The 27,825-nt window shown below is 44.4% G+C and overlaps 1 protein-coding gene and 1 long non-coding RNA gene across 5 annotated transcripts in view; one reads left to right on the top strand and one right to left on the bottom strand.

The window, feature by feature from the left end:
• The window catches only part of LRRC55 (leucine rich repeat containing 55), a 59,508-nt gene extending 46,934 nt beyond the window's left edge, over nucleotides 1-12,574 (top strand). For 3 of the 4 annotated variants that reach the window (XM_053263386.1, XM_053263375.1, XM_053263364.1), the window contains one exon: nucleotides 939-12,574. In XM_053263386.1, coding sequence (XP_053119361.1) covers nucleotides 939-1,174 — 236 coding nt within the window. In that variant the 3' untranslated portion in view covers nucleotides 1,175-12,574. The remainder of the gene's footprint in view (nucleotides 1-938) is intronic. The other variant, XR_008310097.1, reaches the window with a different exon arrangement.
• On the bottom strand, nucleotides 9,810-15,854 carry LOC128330455 (uncharacterized). The gene is made up of 3 exons (XR_008310098.1): nucleotides 15,722-15,854; nucleotides 14,864-14,996; nucleotides 9,810-10,528 (listed from the first exon to the last, which is right to left on the bottom strand). It is a non-coding gene; the product is annotated as an uncharacterized LOC128330455 (long non-coding RNA).
• Between the last annotated feature and the right edge of the window lie 11,971 nt (nucleotides 15,855-27,825).

Raw genomic sequence — 27,825 nt, 5'->3', positions numbered from 1 at the left:
TATATTGTATGAATAGCTGACCTCCACTGTAGTGTTCTTATGAAGGGTACATATAAAAACTGGAAAGAATTATTGCAAGAATGTGACCTATAAGTAATAGCAATAGGTAAAGGACAAATGAAAGTGGTTTAAAGTATAGAAAGGGAGAAGCTGTTATAGAAGATAGTTGTATAAGAGAGGATACAGAACCTGGGATTTTGGAAGGAGACAAAAATGACTGTTTGATGACTGTTTGCCTGTATTAAATGCCTTAGTTTCTTGACACTAGCCAACATGTTTCACAGTATTATGGTTATGGAAGAACACTGCAGTAGCACAGCACTCATGTGCAAGAGAATGCCACTGCACTAGGAGCTCACATTGCTAGCTAATGTTTCCACTTGTGCAACTGTGATAGCGCAAGAAATAAGCCAGTGCTAACACAGTGTGTGACCTGTGCACATGTGCAAGAGGAATTAGCAGTCCAGGCTGTACTTTCACGAGGTGTTGGACATGCTGCAGCTAAGGTACCTTCTTGTGCTTGGGCAAATTCCTGGCTTCTGCCAGAGTAGCATTGTGCAAGGTATCAGCTATTGAATTTCAAGCCCACAGGTGGTAGTCACTTGCATGTCGAACTACACAAAAATTCTAGATGTTCTGAGAATTAATTATGTCATGAAAAATTTGTTTATTTTTAATCATCCAGTCTACTCCAGAATTACCGTTGTAGTCTGGGGCAAGTGGTTGGGAAGAGAAGGGAAATCCCCCGCTTTTTAAAGCAAAGGCACATCACTTCAGTCCTCCAGCTGTTGTTGAACTACAACTCCCATCATCCTCAACTATTAACCACTGTGGCTGGGGATGATGGAAGTTGTAGTCTAGCCACAGCTGGAGGGTCCAAGTTGTGTGGTCCTGTTTAAAGCTTTGCTATGCATGATCCCTGCTGGTTGTTCTTGCAGATACTCAACTGGCAGAGTGCCGAGAGCCACCTGAAGTGGAGGGAGCCCCTTTGTTCTCACTGACGGAAGAGAGCTTCAAGGCCTGCCACCTGACCTTAACACTGGATGATTATCTCTTCATTGCCTTTGTGGGCTTTGTGGTCTCCATTGCTTCAGTGGCCACCAACTTCCTGCTGGGCATCACTGCCAACTGTTGCCACCGCTGGAGCAAGGCGAGTGAGGATGAAGAGATGTAGCCGCATGGCCTGATCCTTTCTGCTCCTGCATTGCCTGCTGTCAGAAGGGAAGCCAAGGGCTATCAAGTTCAGGGAAGGAAAAATCACTTGTCTTTGCTCTGCTCTGCTCTTTTCTTGCGCCTCCCATCCATCAACCCCTATACAACAGAACCAGACTGCTATTACGTTTCTTTCTTACTAGGGGCAGGGGGCAAGGCCAGCAAGAGTAGGGAGATTGAAGTGTGCCTTGTACAATCCTCTTTACACTGGAAACAGCCAGCAAGCCATGTCTTGGAAAAGGATGGAAGCATGTCACCAAACACTTCGATCCATTCTTCATCCATTGCCTTCCATGTCGCTCCTTGCATACACACACAGACAAACACACACCCTATTCCCATGCATCTTTTTCAGTAAGTGCTTTGAATGAACAGCTTTAGCATCTGCACACGCACGTGCATGCACACACACAGACACAGACACACACACTTTACATTCATATTATCCTGACCACTGATGGACATGGGGAAAAATAAACTATTTTCCTCTTGTAGGGCAGAAGCTCCCTGGTTTTCTAACCATCCCATTCCATTATCCATTGAATTGGATAGTTGTGTTTCTCAAGAGTGGGGAAACTGCACTTTGAACCACTCCAGTAAGTTCCAGAGGCCCACTCTTGGTAGTGCTGTGTGCAGAGCATGCAGCTCTGCCAAGATGCCCAAGAAGAGTTTGAAGACAAACATGACAGCCAGATAAACCCACAGACAACAAATGCTTTCCCACCCCAGTTGCTAATCATTTGGCATAGATGGTGCTACAGTTAACACAACTATCTGCTTTTGTATGACTAGCCCCTTGCTAGACATATGGCTTTTGGTGTTTGTGGTTGTCAGGGGCACGTGCCCACAAAAGGATCCCAATAGAGAGAGAATAACTATGTAACAGTACAGGGAATCTCCAATAGGTCCTTTTGTAAGATATGAAGTGAATGCATAGCACAGAAGAGAAGGGACAGTGCGCCTTCTGGCAAAGCTGGCTTGGAGAGCACAGTGCTGAGGTTAGACGAAGGCTGCAGTTCAGAACTGATCTCTGCAGACTTGCTTTGGGTGGGCATATCTAGGACCAGATGAGCTGTGGCAGTAGGGAGTGTGACTGTGGAGAACAGCAAAAGCCACCTGCACTATAACTTGCTAGAATTAAGTTTTCAATGGAAATCGCATAATAAGGTTCTCCCCCTAATGAAGAATACATTGTTTAGGATACAATAAAATTATGGCTAGTAAGTTATTCACACTGTCCGCAACTTTGTTTTTCTTCAGCACTCTTTAGCCACATCCGCACTACGAAGTTATATCAGCTTTATTCCAGTTTAAGTGTCATGGCTTTCCCCAAGGAATCCTGGGAACTGTCATTGGCTGAGGGTCGTGAGAATTCTCTAGATTCCTAGCTCCAGAGTGATTCAAGTCTATAGTATAGATACATCCTTTGTGTGCTGCAGTGACCAGTCCTGGGTTTTGTTTTTGGTATTTACTTTAGTAGCAGGTGGGGGGGCTCTGTGTGTGTGATACGAGTCAGGACTGAAAGAGCCATAACATGATGCAAGTGAGTGAGAAGTTGAAAGGACAAAGAAAGCTTAGTTTTTGCAGAAACTCTTTCTTGATCACAAAAAACTGAAATAAGTTAAGAAAGTCTGTGTTGAAAAGGAGGTAGAGTGATTCTGGCCATTCCATCTGGTTCTTATGCCTCCCCCTTTACTATCCAAATACTGTGTAATAAAGCAGACCATAAGGACATTTAATGTACATTTTTCCTCACAAAAGCCTCAAGCCATGAGTAAAGGGGCTAACTCATACGAGAGAGGGGAGAAAGAAGAGGCCAGGATGCAGTGCATTTCCCCAGGCCACATAGAGATCCAATGGCAGGGGTAGGAATAACATCTCATGTTAGCATCAGACCATTCCATATGAAGTCTTCAGTTTGCAAAGCCAACTTGTAGAAAGAGGTCTAAAAGCAGGAAAGATGCAACCAAGGACATTCATTGACTGCTCATCGTGTGTTCATCCAGCCTCACCATACTCATGGTAAGGAAGCTAGATATGAGGATTAAAATGTCTGGCTGGCATATCCGACTTGAAGACTATAGCCAGTGTTCCCAGGAGGGGAACTCTCTTATAAAGCCTATAACTATCTCCTAGAGATCTCTGTGTGCTCCAATTATAGTTAATGTATTTTAAAACCTGTAAAATGTTTATTTTTGCATAGAAATATGACCAAACAAGATTCTGAATGCTGCTGGGGAGAGACTGGGGAGAGCAAGAGGATGGAGACCTCCTTCCACTGTTCTCAGTCTCGCCAAAATCAGAAAGATCACAGGGAAAACTGTCCTTAAAGGGCAGAACCCTTTCAGAGTGCACTCACATAAATAATCCTTTTTCTAGCATGCTGCGATATTTCTCCCCAACCACTCCATGGTGAGATCTACTTTGCAACTGAGTCTCCAGGCCTGCCGTCCCTCAAGTAGGGAGAGGCAGCCTACCTCAAGCAGAAGGTTTGGGAGGCACCTCTGAGATTTTCAACCTCAGATATCACCATGTCTCGAGCCCTCTCTGACACCTTAACATAACCATGTTATGATTATGTCCTTCACAAGATCATATTTCAACTCTGATCTCACCACAGAGTGACTGAGGGGAAAATAACACTGTGAGGGATGGGCAGATTGCGGGGAGGAGGCCATGTCAAATGACCCTTAAACTTTGTGTTTATGTGGCTTTCAGATGTGTCTGAAAACTGGTTGATGCAGGGCTAATATCATATAGGCCTTCATTTTCAGGACAGAATCGTATTATGTTCATGTCCCCACACTCCTTGTGAATTGCCTGCATTTAGCCATCATGTGCGGCAGAGGAATGTTTCAGGGTATAATTAAGGGTACCTAGTTCCTGTGCAGTCCTTCTTGGTATTAAAGTGGCTGTCATTCTAATTATGTGCCAAGCAAACAGGGCTTTCACCCTGCAGGGCCAGACATACTATACATCCCTATCTGTGTCCACAGAGAGTCATAACCAACTGCAGCTTTCAGTTTTGTATCAAAAGTTCGGGTTGTATGTTATTTCTGTTTCTATGGGCATCATAGGAGCAGCCCCATCCCAAAGTGTTCATGCCACCCCAGTGAAAGGATTCATTGGAGAGGATTCTGGCCTTCAAAAAAGCATAGATCTCTTCTAGGAAATGACTATACAGAAATAGCATCTGGCACTTCTTTTTCCCTTGTGTATAATGAGAATAACGTCAAGGGATGTGCAAATTGATTCAGGTACAAATCAATTTGTACCCAAATCTGGGTGATTTGGAGACAAAACAAATCACCCCTGTGGTCCATTGGCTAGATTTGGGTGCAAATCAAATCACGCCTAATTCAATTTGAATCCATTCAAGATTCTAATCCCTCCTATTAATTCTCCCAGATTCCCAGCTTTCATTTAAAAAAAAAAAAAAAGCTCTAGCCCTTGTAGAAGTGGAGTTATGGAGCAAAATGTGTGGTCACTATTTTTCAAGTGTTTGGATTTTTTGGAGTATAATTACTTTCACTCAATGAATCCCTATGAGGATTCATTACATACCTTCATTGCTTCTATTCATTTTGACTGTCTTTTCGACAGCGCCAACTGTCAACTGCCATGTGCCAACTACACCCCACTCCCACCTGCAAGGCAGTGGGGTACAACTCAGTTTATGGTTTAGGATTTTTTCCCCAAGTGTTTAGGCTCTTTGGTGTCTAAGAACCTTTCCTCATAATGAATCCCTATGAGGATTCATTACACACCAAAGAGTCTAAACACCTCGAAAATTCCTAAAATATAAACTGAGTACCCAGTGGCTTGTGAAGTAGTTGGAACATGAGATGCCACTAATTCCCCACCCCCACCTGCAAAGCAGTGGGGTCAAAATGAACAGAAGAAATGAAGGTGTGTAATGAAGACACCAAAGAATCTAAACACTTCAAAAATACCTAAAAAATAAACTGAGTATCCCAGTGTGTGTTTGGGGGGGGGTGTAGTAGACACCTGACAGTTGGCACTGTCCAATGATAGTCAAAATGAACAGAAGAAGCAAAGGTATATAATGAATCCTCATAGGGATTCATTATGAGGAAAAGTTATTATACACCAAAAAATCCAAACACCTGAAAAATGACTGCACATTTTGCTCCATAACGCCACTTCTGCAAGGGCTAGAGCTTAGCTTTAAAAAAAATGAAAGCTGGTAATCCGTTTTAGGGTTAGGATATGGCAACTTCGAATCCCCATTGTTTCCTATGGCAGAAATATTCAAAATCAATAAAAACATTTTAAAAAATCATTAAACATCAACCAAGTGTCCCACTGCCTTGAAATTTGGGTGGTAGGTGGCACCCTTGGGGACCTATCCACCACCCAAATGTGGTGCCCCTAGGACCTTGTTAAGAGGTCTGAATCAGTCCAAATCTGAATCAAAGCAAATACAAATCGAATCTGGGGTGATTTGGAGGGGGTAGATTTGGATACAAAACAAATCAGGAGTGATTTGTTTTGGGCACAAATCAAATAAAAAAATTGATTTGTGCACATTCCTAATAACTTCCACTAGCCAATGACTAGTATTCATTCTAGTTTTGCACAACTATTTAAAAAGAAGTGGATATCATCCATTCCTAAGCAAGGATTCCTTGATTCTAAATTGATGTGACCCATCCAAACTCAGGCCCAAACAACCACATCATGTATGCATCAGGGTGCCAGCAAATGCTTTTCAGGCTGTGTCTTCATTTTCGGTTGTGCTGTTAGGTACTTGTGGAAGAGAAGCAATGTGGGTACCCAATTGCCAAACCAGCATTTTAAGACCATGAGCAGAATGGTTCTGTCCCGAGTTCCACTTGTGTCATGTGTGACTCTTTGTGACATGCTCAACATATGCAAGCTGTGCAGTGGAGCAATACATCTGAGCTTGGCAGGTGCTGAAGTATGCACACAACCATCTCAGCACATGGCAAACTGCACCAATATTCTCAGCTTCCAACAGCATCAAGTTCATTGTCCCAGATGTAGTGTAGGAACCAGCACTGATCCTAAAAACATAAGAAGCTACCTTTTATTGAGTGAGATCACTGGTCCATCTAGTTCAGTATCGTCTACATAGACTGGCAGGCAGTGGCTTCTCCAAGGTTAAAGGCAGGAGTCTGTCCCAGCCCTTTCTGGAGATTCCAGAGAAAACTTGGGACCTTCTGCTCTTCCCAAAGTGGCCCCATCATCAAAGGGGAATATCCTAAAATGCTCACATGTAGTCTCCTCTATATTGAAGCTCACCTGCAACAATTTAGTGGGCAGCTGACCTGCAACGTTGTTGTGGTGGTGCAGATGCAACTGTGAAATTATCTTCTTGGTAAGAATAATTATTCTAGTTTATCTGATCCCAGAGGCTGAAATCGACTTCTTAACATTATATTATTTAAATATATGGGCGTCTTTTCACATGTCAGGTCTTTAGAAGAGCAAATGTAGTGAGTGAATGGCAAAACGCACTCAGCCAGTTCATATGATTGTTAATGGGGTAGGGCGCTTGTCCTACCCAGCTTCAGGAACTGTGCGTGCTCCTGATTTTCATGTGTGTTAGCAAAAACCTAGTAGTAGGGGGAGTGATGATCATCTGTGAGACCAGAACTGGGTACAACGGCTTTTCCTCCTACCTCATTAAAGTGCTGTATACACGTGCTAGGTACAATGGTGCCATCCTACCTAGCTCCTCCGGCCTTACAGAAGATCATGCCCACCACCACCCCAACCCCCCACCCCCCACACACACTCCTCCTATCTAGGTTTTTGCTACCACATGGCTGAAAACTGGGAGCTCGCACAGTTCCCAAGGCTGGGTACGATGCTTGTCCTACCACGCTAACGATCATGTGAACCGGCTTACTACGTGTCTGGAAGAACATAAAAGAACCCCATTCCCTCTGCACTAATTGCATGTACTGTCCTCCCAAATTTATACATTTTAATGTATGTTTTCAAGCACAGGAATTATTTGCAAGAAAACATTTCTGGTCTTTAAGATACCCAGTGAAAAGCAGTAGCTGAGCATCTAGGGCTCCCAGCTGGATTAAAAACAAGCTTGTAGGGTGAGCACATTTGCTAGGGCATCCACATAAGGAGGTCATTCAAACAATCAAAAACTGTGTCCTACCCAGGTTTGGGAGCTGTGTGTACTCCCAATTCTCAGTTGTGTGGAAGCAAGATAGGAGGAGGAGAACCTGGGTAGCTTTTCCTCCTATCTTGCTTCCACACAATCAATTCTACCCAGGTTTTCCTCTTACCTTGCTTCCACACAACCAAAAATTGGGAGCACACACAGCTCCCAAACCTGGATCGAACACAGTTTTTGATTGTGTGAATGACCTCATTGTATTTTCAAGCATACCCATGTTGTCAGAGTAATGTCCATAGATGCATGTCTGTACAGCATGTGTACATATGTATGTTGCTTAAAATGTGCTGTGGTCTGAGCACTAACTCCTGTTAATACTTGTTCAGGTGCCACTGATTATTTCATACTGTATAAGGGAACATACTGCACCACTTGATCATACCCCTTGTGCCAATACCGAGGAGGCTAAAGCAGAAAAGTCACAGCATGCCTAATTCAGCCAAGCAAATTGCCACTTGATGCAGCAATCATCAAGTGAAGAATATGCATGTATGAACCAACCCTTAAGTCACAAAAAAGCCTTCTTCTTGTCCCACTGCTTTGGGTGCAGTGATTGTGGAAGGCTGTGAGCTAGTCTGCATCTTCATACTTCGCTTGATTAGCGGGGCCTTACTGAGACAGTTCTCAAGGGTGCTTGGTGATACAGCTAATATGCATTTTCCAGCCAAGCATAAAGAGGCTCCTCTTTTCCTCCAAATATCTCACCTTTAGCTTTTGAGAGATTTGCTCCTATTGTTGTAAGACACAAGTTGCAAAACGTTCTCCAAAAATGTTTTGGAGACTGTGGTGTCTGATCCCATGAAATACTGTGCAGCAAAGTGTTTGCTCATGGAGTCAGAGGTGTATTCTGTCACACTTTTCATAGCTTTGAAATAAATTGTAAGGAATTTCAGTATTTGGAGCATTATGAAGCAAAGGCAGCTGTTCTCTGATGATTAGGGCAGCTAAGCTGCTTGTTCACTGGAGATAAATGGAGCTGTGATGATGGCTTTTATGGAGCTTAAGAAAACTTGTAAGATCGAATTCAAATTTGCCCCTTGGAATGAGCAAATGTCCATATTTTGCTATGAAATGCAGCTTTGGGTGCAGAAGCATCAATATTTAAGGGCCTGGGATCTCACACCATTAACATTTGACTGTTGTGAAATTCAGAATGTTCCAAAGTTTTATATATACATTTGGCAACTGTGAATTTGGGAAAATTATCAAAAGTATGGGTAGACTTTTTAAAGAGCATCTTGTTTTGACTCTGTAAAGCTCTGTGGGCCTGGATCATCTGTTTTGTTGCTTCACACAGAGTGCTGTGACTGAAACAAATGATTAAGTACCCCTCAAAATTCAAAGCATCTGGCAATGACACAATCAGTGTCAGAGGAAGGGGAGAAGTAAACAAGATCTAGAAGTCAACAAGAATACAAACAAGAACTTTTAAATAAATATATAGGGTGGAATCCAAACCTTTAACTGAGCAATGCTCCATCAGTGGAGGCTCCTTCCATGACTAGAAGGTCCATTAAAGGTCTGGATGCTGCCCATAGTTATTTTTGAGGGTCAAACTAGATGTTATAGTGGCATGTCCATGTATTACAATGTAGGTCAAGTCAATTTTCTATAAAGCATAAGGAGGCATTAAGGCACAGTCTAGACTGGCAGAAGGGAGTCCTAAACTCTCACCACCACCACCACCCAAACACATACACACTTCTCCTCAAAACCACTTCTCTCCAGCTATTTTTCTCCTGGTAGTACTCCAAATACTGGAACACAAGAACATATGGCTGGAACATAAGAACATAAGATCTGCAATGACTGGCAGCCGTTCACCAAAGTTTCAGGCAGGAGTCTTCCCAAGTCCTATCTGGAGATGCCAGGGATTGAACCTGGCACCTTCTGCCTAAGAGCAAAGCAATTGCTCTACCACTGAGCTATGGCCCCATCACTAAAGCAACCCCTGCTGGGGGGAAACTCCTGGAAATAAGTTATGGAGCAGGGAGCCCAGACCTGAAAAGAATTCATCACACACACCTTTCCACCTATCCATGCTTTGCTTAAGTGCTCTCCAGGTCCCACCCTCATGTGACAGGAAATCAGCACAGTCTGCTTTATAATATAAAGAACTTGCTGCCACAAATTTAGTTTGGACTTCAGACAACGGAAGAAAGAGAACATGTCATTACATCACAAATGATTGGTCACTTTATTCATAAATATACATGATAAGGCTTTGCACCCTGCATAATTAGACAGAAATATCCAATCAGGTTTTCAAAACTTTTTAAAGTCAAACAACCTAGGGAAAATTGGGGCTGGACAGATCTCTCCCTGTAACAGCAAGATTTGAAAAATAATCAACACACATTGCTAAGTATCCAGTAAATGCAGATGGACACAAACTCTGTGCAAGCATGGTTGGTTTTTTTTTTAAATTCTATTTATTTTTCATATCCAGATTGGATCTCGCCATTAAAATGCAAAGGGACTTCTGCATGGAGGAGCTCCATGCACCCACTGTAATACACTCAGAATACTCGATTAGGGAAATTAATTTCCCATCAACTGATTTCCCCCCCCACCGTTCTTTTTTAAGTGCAGCTCTTGACACCATGTCTGTAAATTGCACCCCCACTGCACCCCAAATCAAACCCAGAATGGATAATCAACTTTCTTTGCTAAAATCAAAGATTTTTCTAGATGTAAACACCAACTTTTTAGGGTTTGGCACCTTTGGTTGCCAACCAAATCCAAACACACTTAGCATTCTAGCATGAACTAAGAGGAGGTGGTATTTTTAAAAAAATCCTTCTATAAACAATCTTGGCTTTTGTTACACGTCCTCCTCGTTACATAACTTGAGTCATCCCTTCCTACCCTCTGCTCCTCCACATTAATCTTTGTTATGGCTCTGTTCCATACATGGTCACAACAACTGATTCAACTTGAAACATGTAAATGTTTTCCAAAGTGAATCCAAATGTCCTTCGTTTTTTATCTGTATTATCAGTTAATAAAGTAGATATTTGCCTTAGCTCCATGCAAACATTTGGTCTGTATAAATCTCTTGTGTGTGGAGAAAGGAGAAGGCTGGATCACACTCAATGGTCCCATCCCCTCTCTGTGCTGACCTGCATGTGTCTGAGAAACAGAACAGAACAGAAGATACATCTCAACATGTGCAGAAAATACAACCTGTGCCTTGCAAAAAAGTGGACTGCAGATTTCATGTACAGAGACTGCACATGTTGGGATGCCTGCATGGAGGCCCAACGTGCAGATGGGACCCTGAATACATGGAGATGGCTCAGTTAGGAGGCAGGGCCAGTGGACACTATCCCAGCCCACTCTCTGTGGCTATAGGTCTACACAGATCAAATATCTGCACAGAGCTCTGTATTCTCTTATCCATTTTACCTAGACACATTAATCTATGATATTTGGGTATGACAATGCTTAATAATCAGTTTGGCTAATGGTCTTACTGTTTCTATTGTAACTGCTATAATCAAATTGTCACTCCTATAAATGTCTGTGCTATAATCATTCAAGTAGAAATTAAATCAGAAAAGGAATTTTGGTCTGAACATTTCATCAGCTTTAACTGGGAGGGTTAATTTTGGTTTCTTTTTCTCTCCATGTTTCCCTTTCACTGTAGAAAACAGAAAAAGGAGGTGGAATTTTAAGAGTCTGCTTTCCACATAGTCTCATGACTCTATGTAGTCATTAATGACAGGGGGGGGGGGGAATCTCCGCATAATGACTCTTCCCTGTCATTCTCAGATATTATAATCAACTTACATTAAGCTATCTCTCCTCCACATTGTCAAATTACATTTCATGCCATTGCAAAAATGTTTTATTCTTGAACGTAGTTGAAAACATAATGAAATATAGAAATGTTCAAAAGAAGCCTTCACCATGGAGGATGGCAAAAAAAAAAAAAGCACATGGAGACTCTTCCTGTCCAAAATTATTTGGTATGCTCTCTCATTCCTAGTCTATGCTCAGCTTGCTCCCATCAGAAGGAAGGGAACAAAAAGGAGACAAGAAGCATGAAAAGTAACTCCAAAATATACTTCATTTTTTAAAATAAATAGTGACAATTCAATTGGAATAAAAAACAAGTTTTAAAAATATTTCAAAATGCAACTGGTTTCATTTTTCCATTAAAAGAAGTGGGGGAGGGGATCAAGTAGTTAAGGAGTTGCCTCTTTAACTAGGGGGCAAGGGGTTTAATAGATACACTCATAATGAGTAAAGGAATTTCCCATGGTCACTTACTCTCCAGTATGACCACAGGTCACACCAGTCTGAAAGATACTGCCAGGCAAGTGGTGGAAGAAATCTGGAGAAATGAGATCTACCCCTCTCTGTCTGGATTGGTAGACTCTCTAGAGCTGCCCACCTTTTCTAAGAGCTTTTGAGCCATGATAGTTGCTTGGGGTGGAGGGAGATGGGAAAGGTAAGGACCTTTGTATGTTGATTTTATAAATGTGGATTTTTGTAATTGTGCTACTTTTTTCATAAATGTACACTATCAATAAAAAAGTAACTAGTTTAATGAGGTGCAGATGTTGGGTGTGTGCAAAAGAAAAAGAACGTTTAAAAATTATGACTACTGCTGGTGGTGGTGGTGGTGGTGGTGGTGATGGTGACAATTTGCCATACCTCTAAAGCATCCCCTCATGTTTAAGATAGGGGGCACGTCCTGTGACCCACCAAGCTAAATGCAGCCTACCATCCATGATTTGTGGCCTGCTAGATGCTTGACAACCTGCATCTTCCATGTTTACAATCATAGATAAGAAACAAAAACACAACATTTCGCCAGCATGTGGTGGACTGTCATACAAGACTGGTGGGCTGCATTTGGCTTGGTGAGTCACACATTGTGGATGCCTGAATGTGGTGGAGCTACTAGAGCCCCATGCTGTTGTAACTCTCATAGCCCCACTTTCTAGCCTGTTGCTCAGACAAAAAGCTTCCCCAGATAGCCCCTGCATTCTCCATCCACTCTCTTCTTGCCCATGTCACATCAGTCCAATGTGTGGGTCCTATGCCCATAAAAGTTATCAGAATGTCCATGTTTGTAAGAGAGCCTGTTCTAGCTGTTGTTTATTACTTTATGTGTACTCTATCATGGCTTTTAGAATAAATGACAATAAAACATTATCTTATACTGGACTGCAGCATCAAATGGTAGCTTTCATGTGTGAACCAACCATTTACTGATACAATATCACAGAAGAAGGACATTCATATCATTTCATCTCACCTCCATTAGAAACCTTTTCAATAGAGTCTGTTCACATGTTCAGCATGATGAAAAATCAAGTGATAAGAAAACTAGTGAAGTCTATCATGCATGAACCACCCCACTGTGTGCACACATCACATAACATGGAGTTTGGCATCTGTATGGAGATGCAACCCATGCAAGAGTCCTTTTTTGTGTGTGACTGTCTATGCAGCCTGCGTGTGCATAACTTTGTGCATGATGCCTGCATAAGTGCATGCAGCTTGCATGCGCACTCATCATCTTGTGTCTTCCTTGAGCAAAAGGATGTTCAAAGAAACAAATGCTTATAAGGATCAGGCAGACTCTTCCTTACTATACATGTGCCTTCCTGCTCACACAAGGTCCCAACAGTCAACCGGAAAGGAAAGCCCTTCTGTAGCTATAAGGGGGGGAAAACAATAGCCATATGCAGTCTGGAGAAGGAATTAACAGTGTTTTCTCTGGTCCTTTCTCCTAATCACACTTCCTGTTATTCCTACAGCAGAGCCTTATGACCATAGCCAAACGAAAAAGGAACTGGATGCATTGAACAGATAGCATTTGCTATGGCATAGAAACTGAGTTGCAAAGTCTGCAGAAGCTAATCTGAAAACACCATCAGTTTTAACTGTGAGTTAATTTGGGGGTTCCTTTTCCCTGCCCTTTCCTTCCCAAAATCTACAAAAGAAAGTAGGAAGAAATCAGGGAGGAAATGTTGAAATTATAAAGCACTGCCCCCATATTTTGGGAGAATTAATAATTTCCATCATCTTTCCCCTGTTATTCTCTGATAGTTAATCTTTTTAAATTAATGTAACTGCAACATGTGGCCAGATTTATATTCTCCCACAAGAGGTTATTTTGATTGGAAAATATGGTGAAATACAAACCTGACCACATGAGTGTTCTTTTGCAAACAAAGCTTGATCATGAGAGAAATAACAGGAGAAAGTCATCACATGGAGATCTCTTTCTGCCAAAAATGATATCTAGATACTCACCCCATATGACCCTGTATCTTGGGGCAAATTCACATAAAGTTCTGTTCTTTATGACATACTTAAACAATTCATTTTCTCCAATACCATGTCCAGTTAAAATGTGCTTGATCACCTACAATATGAGAAACCATTAGGAACATAAGTGCTAATAAAGCAAACTCACTACTTTTGCTCAGGGTTTGTCTTTTTACTTAGAGGGCAGGCATCCAAGGACCCAACACAGAAATAAGTGACATATGGGGGAGATACATATAACTGAGAATGTAAAAACTTAGAAAATGACTGCATAAAGCAAAGGATCTGAACACACTGTAAGGTCGTGCGCACGGCCAAACACGCAGGTGGAGTGGAGGCTGGTGGGAAGACAGGCCCCTGCTTGCCTCCCCGCAAACAAATGACTGCCATTTATAGGCTTGGTCGCTTACTGCAGCACAGAGTTGGAGCTGCAGCGAGCAGCAGAGCAGGGAGCCGAAGGAGGAAGTCCTCCAACATCCCTCAATGCACAGTGCCAGGAGCAGAATGCATTGAGGGATCCTCCCTCAGTCGGGCACTCTTGCTGCCCAGCTCTATGTGTGTGCACGGGCTGCCTGTTGCCCCCGAACCTGGGTTAAGGGGGCCCTTGCACCCTTAAGCCCATGTTAAAGCCTGGGCTAAATTCCCTGGCTTGGGCTTGATTCTGGCGCTTCATATGGGCAGCAAAGCCTAGGCTTGGCTGTTCATGAGAACAGCCTCTGTAGGTTTTTCATTTAATTATACATTAGTAAAGCCCAGTGTCTGAGAGGTGTCACTTCAATATCCAGTCCCATTGTATACGGCATCTCTCCTACTTCCCACCCCCATCATCTAAAATGGGTGCTGGGGCTGAGCAAAACATGCATGCATACCAAATTTAATGCTGCTATCTCAGTGTTACCTATTATATTAACATACATCAGGCCTTAGCAAATTTTCTTTGGATCTGGGAGGCAGGCCAAAACTTTGGGAGCCAGACAGTGGGCACTTAACAAAATTTCCAGACTTAGTGATGGGCATTGCGGAGGGAGGGGGTAATGGGCTTCTCTTTATCCCCTTTGCAAGTCACATGCTTAGAACAGAACCAAAGGTGCCTGGGACAAAGGTTGCCTGCCTTTGATATAACTCACTTGTTTGACACTATTGGCCCATACAAACAAGTGAAACAGAGGGTAGGCTTACCTGAGATTAACCTCGGAAGCTAAGAATCATACCGCAGATGATCAGGCAGCTGCAGTTCCATGGCCTCCGCCTGCAATTCCCCTCCCTCTTCCTCTTCTGCTGCACGCTGTCACTTGCCCAGCAACTATTGGCCCTGATATGAGACATGACATATTTGTGGGAGGAGCTTAAGCGCAAACCCCAGGTCACTGCATTCAAACAACACAATGGGGTCAGTGGAGCTCTGGTGCCAGCAAGCTACCTAACTTCAAACCAAGGGTTCTGTAGTGGATTAAAGCCTTTGTCTTTGAGCAAGCTCACGTGAGGGAAAGAAATGCTGAACCATCCCTGCTGAGCTGCATAACTAGGCTTCTGAAACTCTTCTATTTTTGGTAGGTTCAAAAATGGCTGCTGCCGCCGCCCCGTTTTGTTACAGAGTTTGAACCTCCCTGGACTTGGGGTAGAATCCCAGGGAAAACTCTCATTCTTTTGCTATTGGAAAAGTACCCTAAAATCCTCCATGTGCAAGCCTACAGGTGGTGAGAAAACTGGTAGTTGCTGGACATCTGAGGATGTGCTTGCACCAGAGTAAGACCCCTTCCAGCCCACCCCCCTTCTCCCAAGTTAAAAATCAGATATGTAGGAAAGTACAAAAGCATATTTAAAAGCTTCCAGAGTCTTTTGCAACGCCCTGGCTGGATGGTTAAGGCTAGTGTTTCTTAGTTTAGTTACATTATAGGTAAACAGTCATAGAACAGTTTCAGGGATATACAAAGCACACACCAAAGAAACAGAAAGTCTAACACAAAATCTGACTAAAAAAACTTTCCCTAGACTAAACTTCCCAAAGCCAATGCCCTACCTTTGTCCTGAACTCACCAAATCCTGGATGAAAATTCAAGCTCCTGCAGTTCTGTCTTCCAAGAATCCAAGAACTGCAGTCATCCTCCAGCAGCCATCCTCCCTGGCCACATGAGTTCCAGTTTGCACCCCCAGCCAGCTTCTTCTCACAAAGAATCTCTCCTTCCTCCCAACAGCTCTCTAGGGCCCACCCACCTGGTATGCTGATTGGCTGAGCCCTGGAGTTCACCAGCCTCTCAGTCAGGACAGGGTTCACTTCCATTTAACTCTTTAGGGTGGGGTCCTGAGGATCAGTACAGATTCAATCTTCAGTTTGAAGGTGACAACAGAACCACGGTTGCAGGATTTCCCCACATTTGGATGATGCGGAATGCCATCTTCAAGTGCATGTAATTGAGGGTTGCTGTGTCATCCGAACTGGCCCTATGTGTATATGACACGGCTTGACAAATCCCAGGTGCCAGGGAGCCGTGGCACCTAGAAATTTAGCTGTGGTGCCTAGGATATTCAGAGGCAGAGCTGTTTAATAAACTCTTTATTTGCCTGCAGGGAGGTAAGCTTTTTATTTATTGATTGATTTGATTTGATTTGATTTGATTTGTATACCACCCTTCCAAAATGGCTCAGGGTGCTTTACAATTAAAAACAAACCACTAAAACAATAAAAAGCTAAAACAAAAATTAAAAACAATATAACAACAGTTAACAATTTTAAAACGTCTTAAAAGAATTAAACAATTGCAGTAATTAAAACACCCAAAGTCGGGTTAAAATATTAAAACCGATTTTAAAACCCTGGAAAGCCAGGCCAAACAAATACGTTTTAAGGCTTCCTCCCTGCTGACCCTGTAGCTCTTTCTCACCAGTTGTGAAAAAGGGCTAACTGTTTCACATATGCATTTTGTTCATGTGATAACAGTAAGTAGACAGGAACTATTTTAAAATCAAAAACCAGTCTTACATTTAACCTACTAAGGATAATGCTCAGACATACATGGATACAACTGAATGTTCCCACACTGCTATCGCTTTGGTTTCCAAAACCTTGGGGAAAGTTATATTTAGACAAATGAAATATTTCAAACACCAAAAAGCTGGATTTTCTGAGAGTTTAGATCACAATACAAACTTGTAAGTTAGAAAGTAAGCAGCTAGGACTTTTGGAAATAAAAATAAGTTTATAAAAGCTGCACAATGTTTCTGCCTTGAAGTGTATAGAATTAAGATATTGGCTGCATATACACTTTAAATTTCAATAGATTGGAAAAAGCAACTTTTGCTGATTGCCGCATGGCTTCTAACCAGCTGAGTGCTTATCCATCAGTTATACAGACACTGATAAGACACTGAGCCAGTGGAGCTGAGAAAGGCAGGACGGAGGAGAGGTGGATGGCGGCTGGTTTCTATTTTAAAGTTTCCTTCTATTTGGAACCCCTGTCAGCATCTGAAGATTAGCAGCAGTCAGAGGTCACCACAAACATTGTGTCTTGGGAGGCTGAAAGGACAGGGAGGTCAAACAGCAGCTGGCACTCATGTCCTGACACAGGCTGCCTTCCTAAGGCTTACCTTGCCCTGCTCTCCCCCCAGGGAGAAACCATGCATGTCCTCATCCCCAGATGCTGTAGGCTGGCAATGGATCTATTTATTCACTTCTCTAATTGTGGAGAAATCTTGCCAAGGAGCCTGGGGAAGTAATAAGAGGAAAGGCCAAACATTGGGAGGAAGGTTTATATGGCTATCTGATTGAGGGTGTCCCCTCGTGTATCTTTTTAATGCTTGATTAATTAGTCCTGACTCTCAGTCCAGTCCTAGGAATGTAGGAGTCAGACCATCAGTCCACCTAGTTCAATATTGTGTGCACTGACTGGTAGCAGCTCTCCAAGGTTACAGGAAAGAGTCTTTCCCATGCCTATCTGGAGATGCCAGGCAGGAACTGATCCAGGAAGCTTCTGCATGCAAAGCAGATGCCTAGGAAGATCTACATATTCTCTTATTTCCCTATTACAATTACAAATACAACAAATATTTCTATACCACTATAATATTTCTAACTGCCCAGAGACTAAAGTTTGGGGCAGTGTACAAATTCGATTAAATAAATAAATAAATAAGCGTTCCCAAAGCCATTTACATAGATAGAAATAAATACATAAATAAATAAAATGGCCCCTGTTCCCAAAGGGCTCACAATCTAAAACTACACTGTGTGTTCTAGCCATCCCATATACCCCTGAGAAAGGGCACTGGAGACCAAAGGGATGTCCTGTTTGTAAATACCTGTTCTTGCCTGTTTGGCCTAATGGACAAATAGTGGCTGGCATCCTGACTAACAAAGCACCAGTGCCACTGTAGAAGCACAGGCGTAGAGCCAGTTAGGCGTGTGCACAAAACTGGAAAATCCGGTTCAGTTTGAGTAGAAGCAGACTCAAGCCGATCCGGGTGTGGTCCAGTTCTGTGCACACGAGAGCCATGCCCGATCTGGCTCAAGTCCAAACTGGTTTGGGCTTGGCTCGGGGGTGGAGGGAGAAAAAAATAACTAAAAGAAATGGTGGACTTACCACCACTGCAGGGCTTCAGAGGTGCTGCAGCAGCCGGGGGTGTGTGTGTGTTTCTCCTGAAGTCCCCCTCCCCCTGCCAGCCTCTCCCCAGTCTCAAACGGCCCATTTGGGGCCATTTTCGGCCCATTCCGGGCCTATGTGCACTGGCGGTGGCCATTTTGGAGGCCGCCACACATGCACACTGACCATTTGCATGGCCAGGTCATGACCTGGGGAAGTGGTTTAGATTTGTTAGGCACTGGGACACATTTTGGGGCAAGCAAGGCCTGTACAAAAGGGATGGGCTGCACTTGAACCAAGATGGAACCAGACTGCTGGCACTTAAAATCAAAAAGGTTGCAGAGCAGCTTTTCAAATGATGCCTGGGGAATAGCCGACAGGAGCTGGGCAGTATTTGGTTTGGCAAATGCCATCCTTTAAAGTGCAATGGTGCAAAGGATTCAGATAAAACTGAAGGGGACAGAGCAGAACCATATAAAGGGCAGACTGTGCCCACTGGTCAAAGAGTCAAAAGAAAGATAGCATACATCAGGTGAGAGATTCAGCGTATAAGTGCTTATATGCCAATGCCAGAAGCCTCCGAGCCAAGATGGGTGATCTGGAGTGCTTGGTTGTTAACGCAGAAAAAGATATAGTGGGCATATCAGAAACATGGTGGACCAGTGGGACACTGTTATCCCTGGATATAAACTCTATAGAAAGGACAGGGAGGGGCACCTTGGAGGTGGAGTAGCACTGTATGTTAGAGAAAGGATAGAATGTAACAAGCTAGAAAACCTAGGTGGAGCCGAGTCCTCCACAGAAACCCTGTGGGTGACAATACAAGGCCTGAAAGGGAACGTGCTACTGGGGACGTGCTATCGCCCTCCGGATCAAAACACTGACAGTGACTGGGAGTTGCAGCAGGAAATCAGGGAGGTGTCAAGGAGAGGCAGGGCTGTAACAACGGGTCACTTAAATTACCCATACATAGACTGGGTAAATGAACAGTCAGGTAATGACAGAGAAATCAAATTTCTAGATACGTTGAATGGCTGTGCCCTGGAACAGTTGGTCTCGGAACCAACCAGAGAGAAGGCGACCTTGGACTTATTATTATTACTAGCTGACCCTGCACAGAGCATCTGTGCAGTTGTGTACTGAGCCTGTGATAGCCCCCGCAGCTCGCTCACTTGCTTTCCCCGCCGCAGCTCGCTCGCTCACTCTACCCCCACAGCTTGCGTGCACGCTCTCCCCCTGCAGCTCGCGCGTTCTCCCTCCCCCCGCAGCTCACTCGCTCTTCCCCCCGCAGCTCGCTCACTCGCTCTCCCCCCCCGCAGTTCGATTGCTCGCTCTCCCCTCCCCCGCAGCTCTCCCCATTGGGCCAGCCAGGGCCAGGCCATCCCACCACCGCCTCCCACCTTCTCCTCCCAGCTCGTAGGGATTCACCCACCGTCCACCCACCTCTTCTGGACGGAGGGGCTTCGCCTGCCGGCCCTCCACCTCTGCATCCTGACCGCTGCCATTATTTCTCTCCGCTTCAATGCTGGAACTCTTGCATGCTCTAGAGCATCTGCGCGTTAGTACTTGATTGCTCCCCTCACCTCAGAGATCTCCCCACCCTCACCTGAGCTGCACTCCTGCTCCTCCTCCATCCCATTGCTTCCATCCTCCTCACCCTTCTGGGTCGTGGCTGCAGCATTGCTGCCGCCTATTGGCCAAGCTGCAGCCCCCTATCCCCAGAGACTTCCCCACCCTCACCCTAGCCCTGCTCCTGCTCCTCCCTCCAGGAGCAGCAGCAGTGGTTGACCAGGCCATTCCTCGCTGCTGCCACCACCATGGCCGCTCGTTCCCCTCAGGCCACTGACAGGCCCAGGCCCATCCTTTGCCTGACTGCTTCCCTCTTACAATGGCCTCAGTAGCCCCAAACAGCAGCAGTGGTTGCCTGGACCCTTCCTTGCTGCCAGTGCCACCATGACCACTCATTCCTCTCAAGCTGCTGACAGCTCAGGCCCATCCCTTGCCCTTCCTTCTGTCTCTCTTCCCCCTCCCTTCTTTTTATCTTTCTCTCTCCTCCACTCGCTCTTCTCCACTCTTCCTTCCCCCTCCCTTCATGTTTTTTCTTCCTCCCTCCCTGAGTTAACAGATTTTGTTCATTTACACAACGGCATCCTCCTTCTCCTGAAGGGGCTCTTTCCTCCCTCAGGACCTGTCTTTTTGAAGACCCCTGCCTGCTATCCTTTTATATCCAGAACATCTTCCGACCAGTAACAGCTGCATTCCAACTGACCTTAACCATCACAGGCCCCTCCTCCTTATCTGCATAGGGAATCCCCACTGCCCAGTCAGGCGCTTCTGCTTGCAAACTCTGCATATGGAATCCCCACTGCCCAATCAGGTGCTTCTGCTTGCAAACTCAGCCAATCGCCACCTTCCTACCGCGAAATAAGTATATAGATTATTTTACATTTATATCCTGCTCTTCCTCCAAGGAGCCCAAAGCGGTGTACTACATACTTAAGTTTCTCCTCACAACAACCCTGTGAAGTAGGTTAGGCTGAGAGAAAAGTGACTGGCCCAGAGTCACCCAGCGAGTATTTGGCTGAATGGGGATTTGAACTCGGGTCTCCCCAGTCCTAGTCCAGCACTCTAACCACTACACCACGCTGACTTAATCCTGAGTGGCACCCAGAACCTGGTCCGTGATGTCAGTATCATCAACCCTTTAGGGAGCAGTGACCATAGTGCAATCAAATTCAGCAAACGTGTGCGGAGAGAGTCACCAAAAAAGTCTAACACAGATATTTTGAATTTCAGAAAAGGAAACTTCTCCAAAATGAGGAGTATGGTGAAAAGAAAGCTGAAAGGGAAAATCAGGAGAGTCACTTCGCTCCAGAATGCATGGAATTTACTCAAAACCACAATACTAGAAGCCCAGTTAGACTGTATACCCCAAAGGAGGAAAGGTACCACTAAGTCCAGGAAGATGTCAGCATGGCTAACAGGTACCGTCAAGGAAGCCATAAAAGGGAAGAAGACTTCCTTCTGAAATTGGAAGGCCTGTCCAAATGAAGAGAACAAAAAGAAACACAAACTCGAGCAAAATAAAAGCAAGGTGAAAATAAGGGAGGCAAAACGAGAGTCTGAGGAACATTTAGCTAAAATGTTCCTCAAATGTGAGGAGCTCAAATGTGAAATTGCCGACCTCCTTCCTAAAATATATAACTTATCCCTGAAATAAGGCTCTGTACTGGAGGACTGGAAAGTAGTAAATGTAACACTGGTTTTCAAAAAGGGATCCAGGGGTGATCGGGGAAATTACAGGCTAGTTAGCTTAACGTCCATTCCAAGCAAATTGATGGACAGCATCCTCAAGGATAAAATTGTAAAGCACATAGAACAACAGACCCTGCTGGGAGAGAATCAGCATGGCTTCTGCAAAGGGAAATCTTGCCACACCAACCTTTTGGAGTTCTTTGAGAGTGTCAACAAGTGTGTGGATCAAGGTGATCCAGTTGACATAGTATACCTGGACTTCCAAAAAGCTTTCAACAACGTTCCTCATCAAAGACTCCTGAGGAAACTTAGCAGTCATGGGATAAGGGGACAAGTACATGTATGGATTTCAAACTGGTTGAAAGATGGGAAACAAAGTAGGAATAAATGGAGAGTTTTCACAATGGAGCGAAGTAAGAAATGGGGACCCCCAAGGATCTGTACTGGGACTGGTGCTTTTTAATTGATTCACAAATGATCTAGAAGTAGGGGTAAGCAGCGAGGTGGTCAAATTTGCGGATGATACCAAACTCTTACGGGTAGTGAAATCCAAAACGGATTGTGAGGAGCTCCAAAAGTATCTCTCCAAACTGGGTGAGTGGGCAACAAAATGGCAAATGTGGTTCAATGTTGGCAAGAGTAATGTCATGCACATTGGGACGAAAACCCCCAACTTCAAGTATATGCTGATGGGATCTGAGCTGTCAGTGACTGAGCAGGAAAGGGATCCTGGGGTCATGGTGGACAGCTCGTTGAAAGTGTCGACTCAATGTGCAGCAGCTGTGAAAAAGGCCAATTCCATACTAGGGATCATTCGGAAGGGGACTGAAAATAAAACAGCTAATATTATAATGCCCTTATACAAAACTATGGTGTGGCCACACCTGGAGTACTGTGTACAATTCTAGTCACCACATCTAAAAAAGGACATTGTAGAACTGGAAAAGGTGCAGAAGAGGGCAACCAAGATGATCAGGGAGCTAGAGCACCTTTCTTATGAGACAAGGCTACAACACCTGGACTCTTTAGTTTAGAAAAAAGACTGCGGGGAGACATGATAGAGGTCTATAAAATAATGCATAGTGTGGAGAAAGTGGATAGAGAGAAATTCTTCTCCCTCCCACATAACACTAGAACCAGGGGTCACCCCATGAAATTGATTGCCAGGAAATCTAGGAACAGCAAATGGAAGTACATTTTCACACAACACATAATCAACTTGTGGAATCCTCTGCCACAAGATAGTGACAGCCAAAAACCTGGATGGCTTTAAGAAGGGTTTGGATAAGCATGGAGGAGAGGTCTATCATCGGCTACTAGTTGGAGGGCTATAGGCCACCTCCAATCACAAAGGCAGGATGCCTCTGAGTACCAGTTGCAGGGGAGTAACAGCAGGAGGGAGGGCATGCCCTCAACTCCTGCCTGTAGGTTTCCAGCGGCATCTGGAGGGCCACTGTGTGAAACAGGATGCTGGACTAGATAGGCCTTGGGTCTGATCCAGCAGGGCTGTTTTAATGTTCTTATGTTCTAACCCCACCCCCCACCCCCGGCTCTTTGGTGTGGTGAGTGATGTTTTTAAAATATATATTTTTAACTCACCCACTCTGGTCATGACGCAGGCCATGCAGAGGCCCATAGGGCATGTGCAGCGTCCTCCAAAATGCCCACCACCATGCAGGACAGACCCGGAACAGGCCGAAGTCTGCCCAGACTGGGTGATTTTGACTATAATGCAGGCCAGCAGGAGGAAAGGGGAACTCTGGCGACCACCCCCCATGGCCTCGGAGAAGCCCCCCCCCCGGAGGGCGTGAGTAAAATAAATAAATGTGTGTTTTTTAAAAGATCGCGAATCCCCCCTCAGAACCGTGGGGTGCAGAACCCAACTGGCTTTGTCCAGTTGGTCCAGTTCAGAGTTGAACCAAACTGGACCAGCCAGTTTTGTGCACACCCCTACAAGGGACATTTGTGTCTGCCCCCGCCCACACAGACACACCTTGCTCAACTGTAACTACAGCCCCTGGTACAGTGGGAGGGTCTGCTATTTTTTTCAGGCCCTGAAACCCTTTGGCCAGAATTCCTACCTCTGCTGTTTTTGAGCTGGTGGACCTCACACATACAGCAATCTAGTAAATCAAAGAGGAACTTCAGAATTGCATTTGCATCCTTTTGCCTGTCACCTTATCCTGCTCACACCCGTTGATATATTTGTTCTTCCTGTTTGTCCATGTCATAGACTTGACTGATTTAATGTCACCATCAAAAGGCCATGTAGCACTGACTCACAGATGTTGAAAAAGACAGAAGTCTCCTCCCAAGGGAGCATTAATACTGAAGAGACAGGCTGCAGAAGGTTCCTGTTGCAAGTGTGCCAACTATTTATCAGCCACACAGCTTCTGTTGCTTCCTAAAGGGAATCAGTCTTAGACCCACTACGGTGGAGGGGTGCCATTTCAAGTTTCCAAAATCAGGGAGAGAAGAGATTTTTTCTGGGGTGGTTGTTGGGGGGGTGGTGGGATTCAGCAACTTCAAAAAAGACAAGGAAAGGAGGTGAAGCCAAATTGCCAAATTGATTCAGTTTTGCTGGAAAATGGACCTCAGCGTGATGCTTCTTTCCAGGGAGAGCTGGTCTACTAATTGGGATTTGCAGGTAGACCAAGCCTCCGCTTTGGACTTTGTGTGTCAGCCCACCTTGAAGGGCAGGTCTACCTGTCCTCGGAAAAACAGGAGAGCTGGACTACTAATTGGGATTGGTGGGTAGACCAACTCTCCACTCCAGACTTAGTGTGTCAGCCTGCCTCAGAGGACAGGCCAACTGGGTAGACCAGTCCTCCAGGGCAGGCAAATGTGCTAAGTCCAGAGCAGAGGGTTGGTCTAACCTCCAATCCCAATTGGTAGGTCTGCTGTCCCCAGCTAAAGAGCCATTTTGAGGCCCTTTTCCCCCAGCAAAATGGGCTTCAAAATGGTGTGCAAATGATGCAAATTGATTTGGGTGATTCATGGCTGATTTGGCTGCTTTTGACAAATCAGTTTTGATGGGGGGCTGTCTGTGATTCGATTCAACCTCAAATTGAATCACAGATTTTTATTTGTGCACACCCCTACTGAGCAGCCCTACTCCCAATACTGGCCATGCCCCTTGAATCTGATGTTGATGCAGGGGGTGTGATTAGGGCATGCAAATTGGCATACATACACCAATTTGCTGGAGTGGAGTCTGCTGGATGGACCCTGTCTCCCAGCCAGCCACCAGTGAGCTTCCTTTACCCCTGCTCTAGTTTGGGGAAACAAAGAGGTGGTAAAGAACGTTATTAGGGGAGAGAGGATTTAGCTATACATATTTTAAATAAACTAACATTAATTATCTTAACTCTAAGTTAAGATAATTAATGTTAGTTTATTTAAAATTAATGAAGCTTAGGATGTCTGTTGTGACAAGCAGCACTTCTTCTTGATCTGAAGAATCTGACAACTTTTTTTCAATAAAAAGTCCATTAATTGGTAATTCATCATGCGGTGCCTCAGGTAATTTTTCACTTGTCAAAAGCATGAAAATGTTTTTTTCACAAGCAGCACTTGATGCAGGTAATTTTTCACTTGTCAAAGGCATGAAAATGTTTTTTCACAAGCAGCACTTGATGCACACCAATCACACATAATTTGTGACATTCATGGGCGGCATATTTGTATCTATTTAAAAAAACAAACCCAAGCAGTTGTAGCCGATCATCAATTTTGGATTTCTGCTCTTCTTCACAGCAGGGGCGTAACTACTATTAGGCAAGGGGAGGCGGCTGCCTGGGGGCCCCCACGCCTCGAGGGGGGCCCCAGAGGCAAGTCACATGACTATCTATTGTGAAGTGTGTGTGTGTGTGTGTGTGTGTGTGTGTGTATCAGCGAGGGGCCCATTTTAAAATTTTGTCTCTGGGCCCACTCCAGCCTTGGTAAGCCCCTGCTTCACAGTGTTTAATTAAGAACAAAAGAATAGCCTTTCTGGATCAAGGCAAAGGCCCATCTGGTCCAGCATTCTGTTTGATGCAGTGACCAACCAGTATTCTCAGATAAGCCCCCAAGTGAGGAAAAAAGGGCAACCGCCCCCTCCCATTGGTGTACAGGGTCATGTCCCCTCTGATCCTGGTGGAACTATACATTTAGTAGCCATTTATGGCCTTATCCTCCATGCATTAATTTGTCTAATCCCTTTTGAAAATCATTTAGATTGGCAGCCATCACTACATTCAGTAGTAACAAATTGCTGTTGGCAAGAGTCAAAGTCCAATCAGGGGGATGGCGGAGCGAAAGTGGGAGTGGGAAATATTGGGGGAGGAGCACCTACTATGTGAGACTACTATTCAAGCCCTCCCTAAGTGTCACGGCATTGGGTAGCTGGCAGCAGTCTCACATATATCAAATAAGCCATGAGGCTGGCTTGATGGTTTGAGACTCACAAACAGGGGCATGATTAGGCCCAAACCTGGGAGACTAGGTCCATGCGCCCTCTCTCCTAGAAGGTCCCATGATTTTCCGCAAGGGAAAAGAGGGGCCCCTATATATTTTCAGAATGGGTTCTGATGTAGGACAGATTAGCAGGACTCTGTGTGATTATTTTTAAGCAGATCAACCAATCTATTGATTTTTAATGGAGTTTAAAAAAAAAAAAAAGCTCTATAAATGGCTTGTTTCATGGCAGAAAATTACAAAAACTTCTGGAACTGAAGCACCTCCCTTGGATCATCATTCCGCTCCCATGTGAAGGAATCTGCCCTTTGCCTTCATAAAAATGTGCCCCTCCTTTGCCCAGCCCTTTACATTTCAAGAATTGCTGGCTTAGAGTACTTAAATTGGGCACACATGTAGCCCAAGATGACAGGACTCTGTACTGTATACTTTTATTTCAAGGGAATCAGTCAAATCTATGATTTTTAATGATTTTTCCCTTATTGCAATAAAGCTGCCAGAAAGAATTATCACTGTCCATTGCACTTCACACCTAGTGAATGTGGAACAAATTGCTACATCTGAATAAATATTCTTTTATAAAAATTATAAATGCACTATGCTCAAGTTGTTTGTGATCCAAAAGGTCTGCATGGCAACTGTGAAGCAGTTAGTGGGGCATTAGTTGTAGTTTTATTTATTTAAATGCACTATATATTGAAGTTGGTTTTCTGTTTAAACTGTGGAGCAAGGGACACGTGTTGTGTCCCAGTTAGTTTGTGAATGGTAAAGAAGCTGTGAGGGGGTTGCTTGTGTAGACTTTGTGGGGTGGGTGGGGGTGCAAATGCACTTTGGCCCAGATCTGTGGGTTTGTGGTGAATGGTCACAAAGGTGCATGATCCTTTGGGGGTTGTGAAGACTTTCCCCTCTCAAATACACTCTGACCCAGACCTGTGGCTTGGTGGTGAAAAAACCTAGAGGTTACCAGTAGTCGAGCCTGGAGGTCTTAAGGTCACTTACTTCCAAAAAAAAGGGTGCAGTTGGTGAACCAGTTGAGGCAGATAGAAAGCACTCCTGGCCACTGCCTCCACCTGAGGTAACAGAGAGAGGGTGGGTCCAGAGGTAATCCCAAACTGCGAGCCTGTTCTTTCTGGGGGAGCATAATCCCATCCAAAACAAGCAGATCTATCTCATTTCCCGAACTGCAGCTTCCTACAGTGAACACCTCCATCTTGTTTGGATTCAATCTCAGTTTGTTATCCCTCATCCAGCCCATTACTACCTCAAAGCAGGCATTTAGGGAAGTTATGCCATTGCCTAATGAAGGTGACATGGAGAAGTAGATTTGGGTGTCAACCACATGCTGCTAACATCCTGCACCAAATCCCCTGATGATCTCTCCCAGCAGCTTCATGTAGATTTTTAAAAGCATTGGAGACAAGATGGAGCCCTGAGGGACACCATACAAAACTCTTGCTTTGTAGGGCAGCAGTCTCCAAGTAACACTTTCTGAAATCTGCCCAAGAGGTATGAGCAGAACTATGGCAAAGCACTGCCCCCTAAAGCCAGTCACCATAGGAGATCCAGAAGGATACCATCGTCAATGGTATCGAAAGCTGCCAAGGGATCCAAAAGTACCAACAGAGTCACTGTCCCTCTGACAGTTCCCTTTTGGAGATAATCCCTCAGGCCAACCAAAGCAGTCTCCACCTAATAACCTGCCCAACAGCCAGTTTGAAATGGGTCTAGATAATCTGTTTCATCCAAGACTGCCTGGAGTTGAGAGGCCACCACCCTCTCAATCACCTTGGCCAACCATGGAGACAGGCCTATAATTGCCTAACTCCATGGGATCAAGTGTAGGCTTCTTTAAAA

This window comes from Hemicordylus capensis, chromosome 1 (genome assembly GCF_027244095.1).
Source record: "Hemicordylus capensis ecotype Gifberg chromosome 1, rHemCap1.1.pri, whole genome shotgun sequence".
Classification (NCBI taxonomy): Eukaryota; Metazoa; Chordata; class Lepidosauria; order Squamata; family Cordylidae; genus Hemicordylus; species Hemicordylus capensis.
This window is presented reverse-complemented; position numbering and strand designations above follow the sequence as displayed.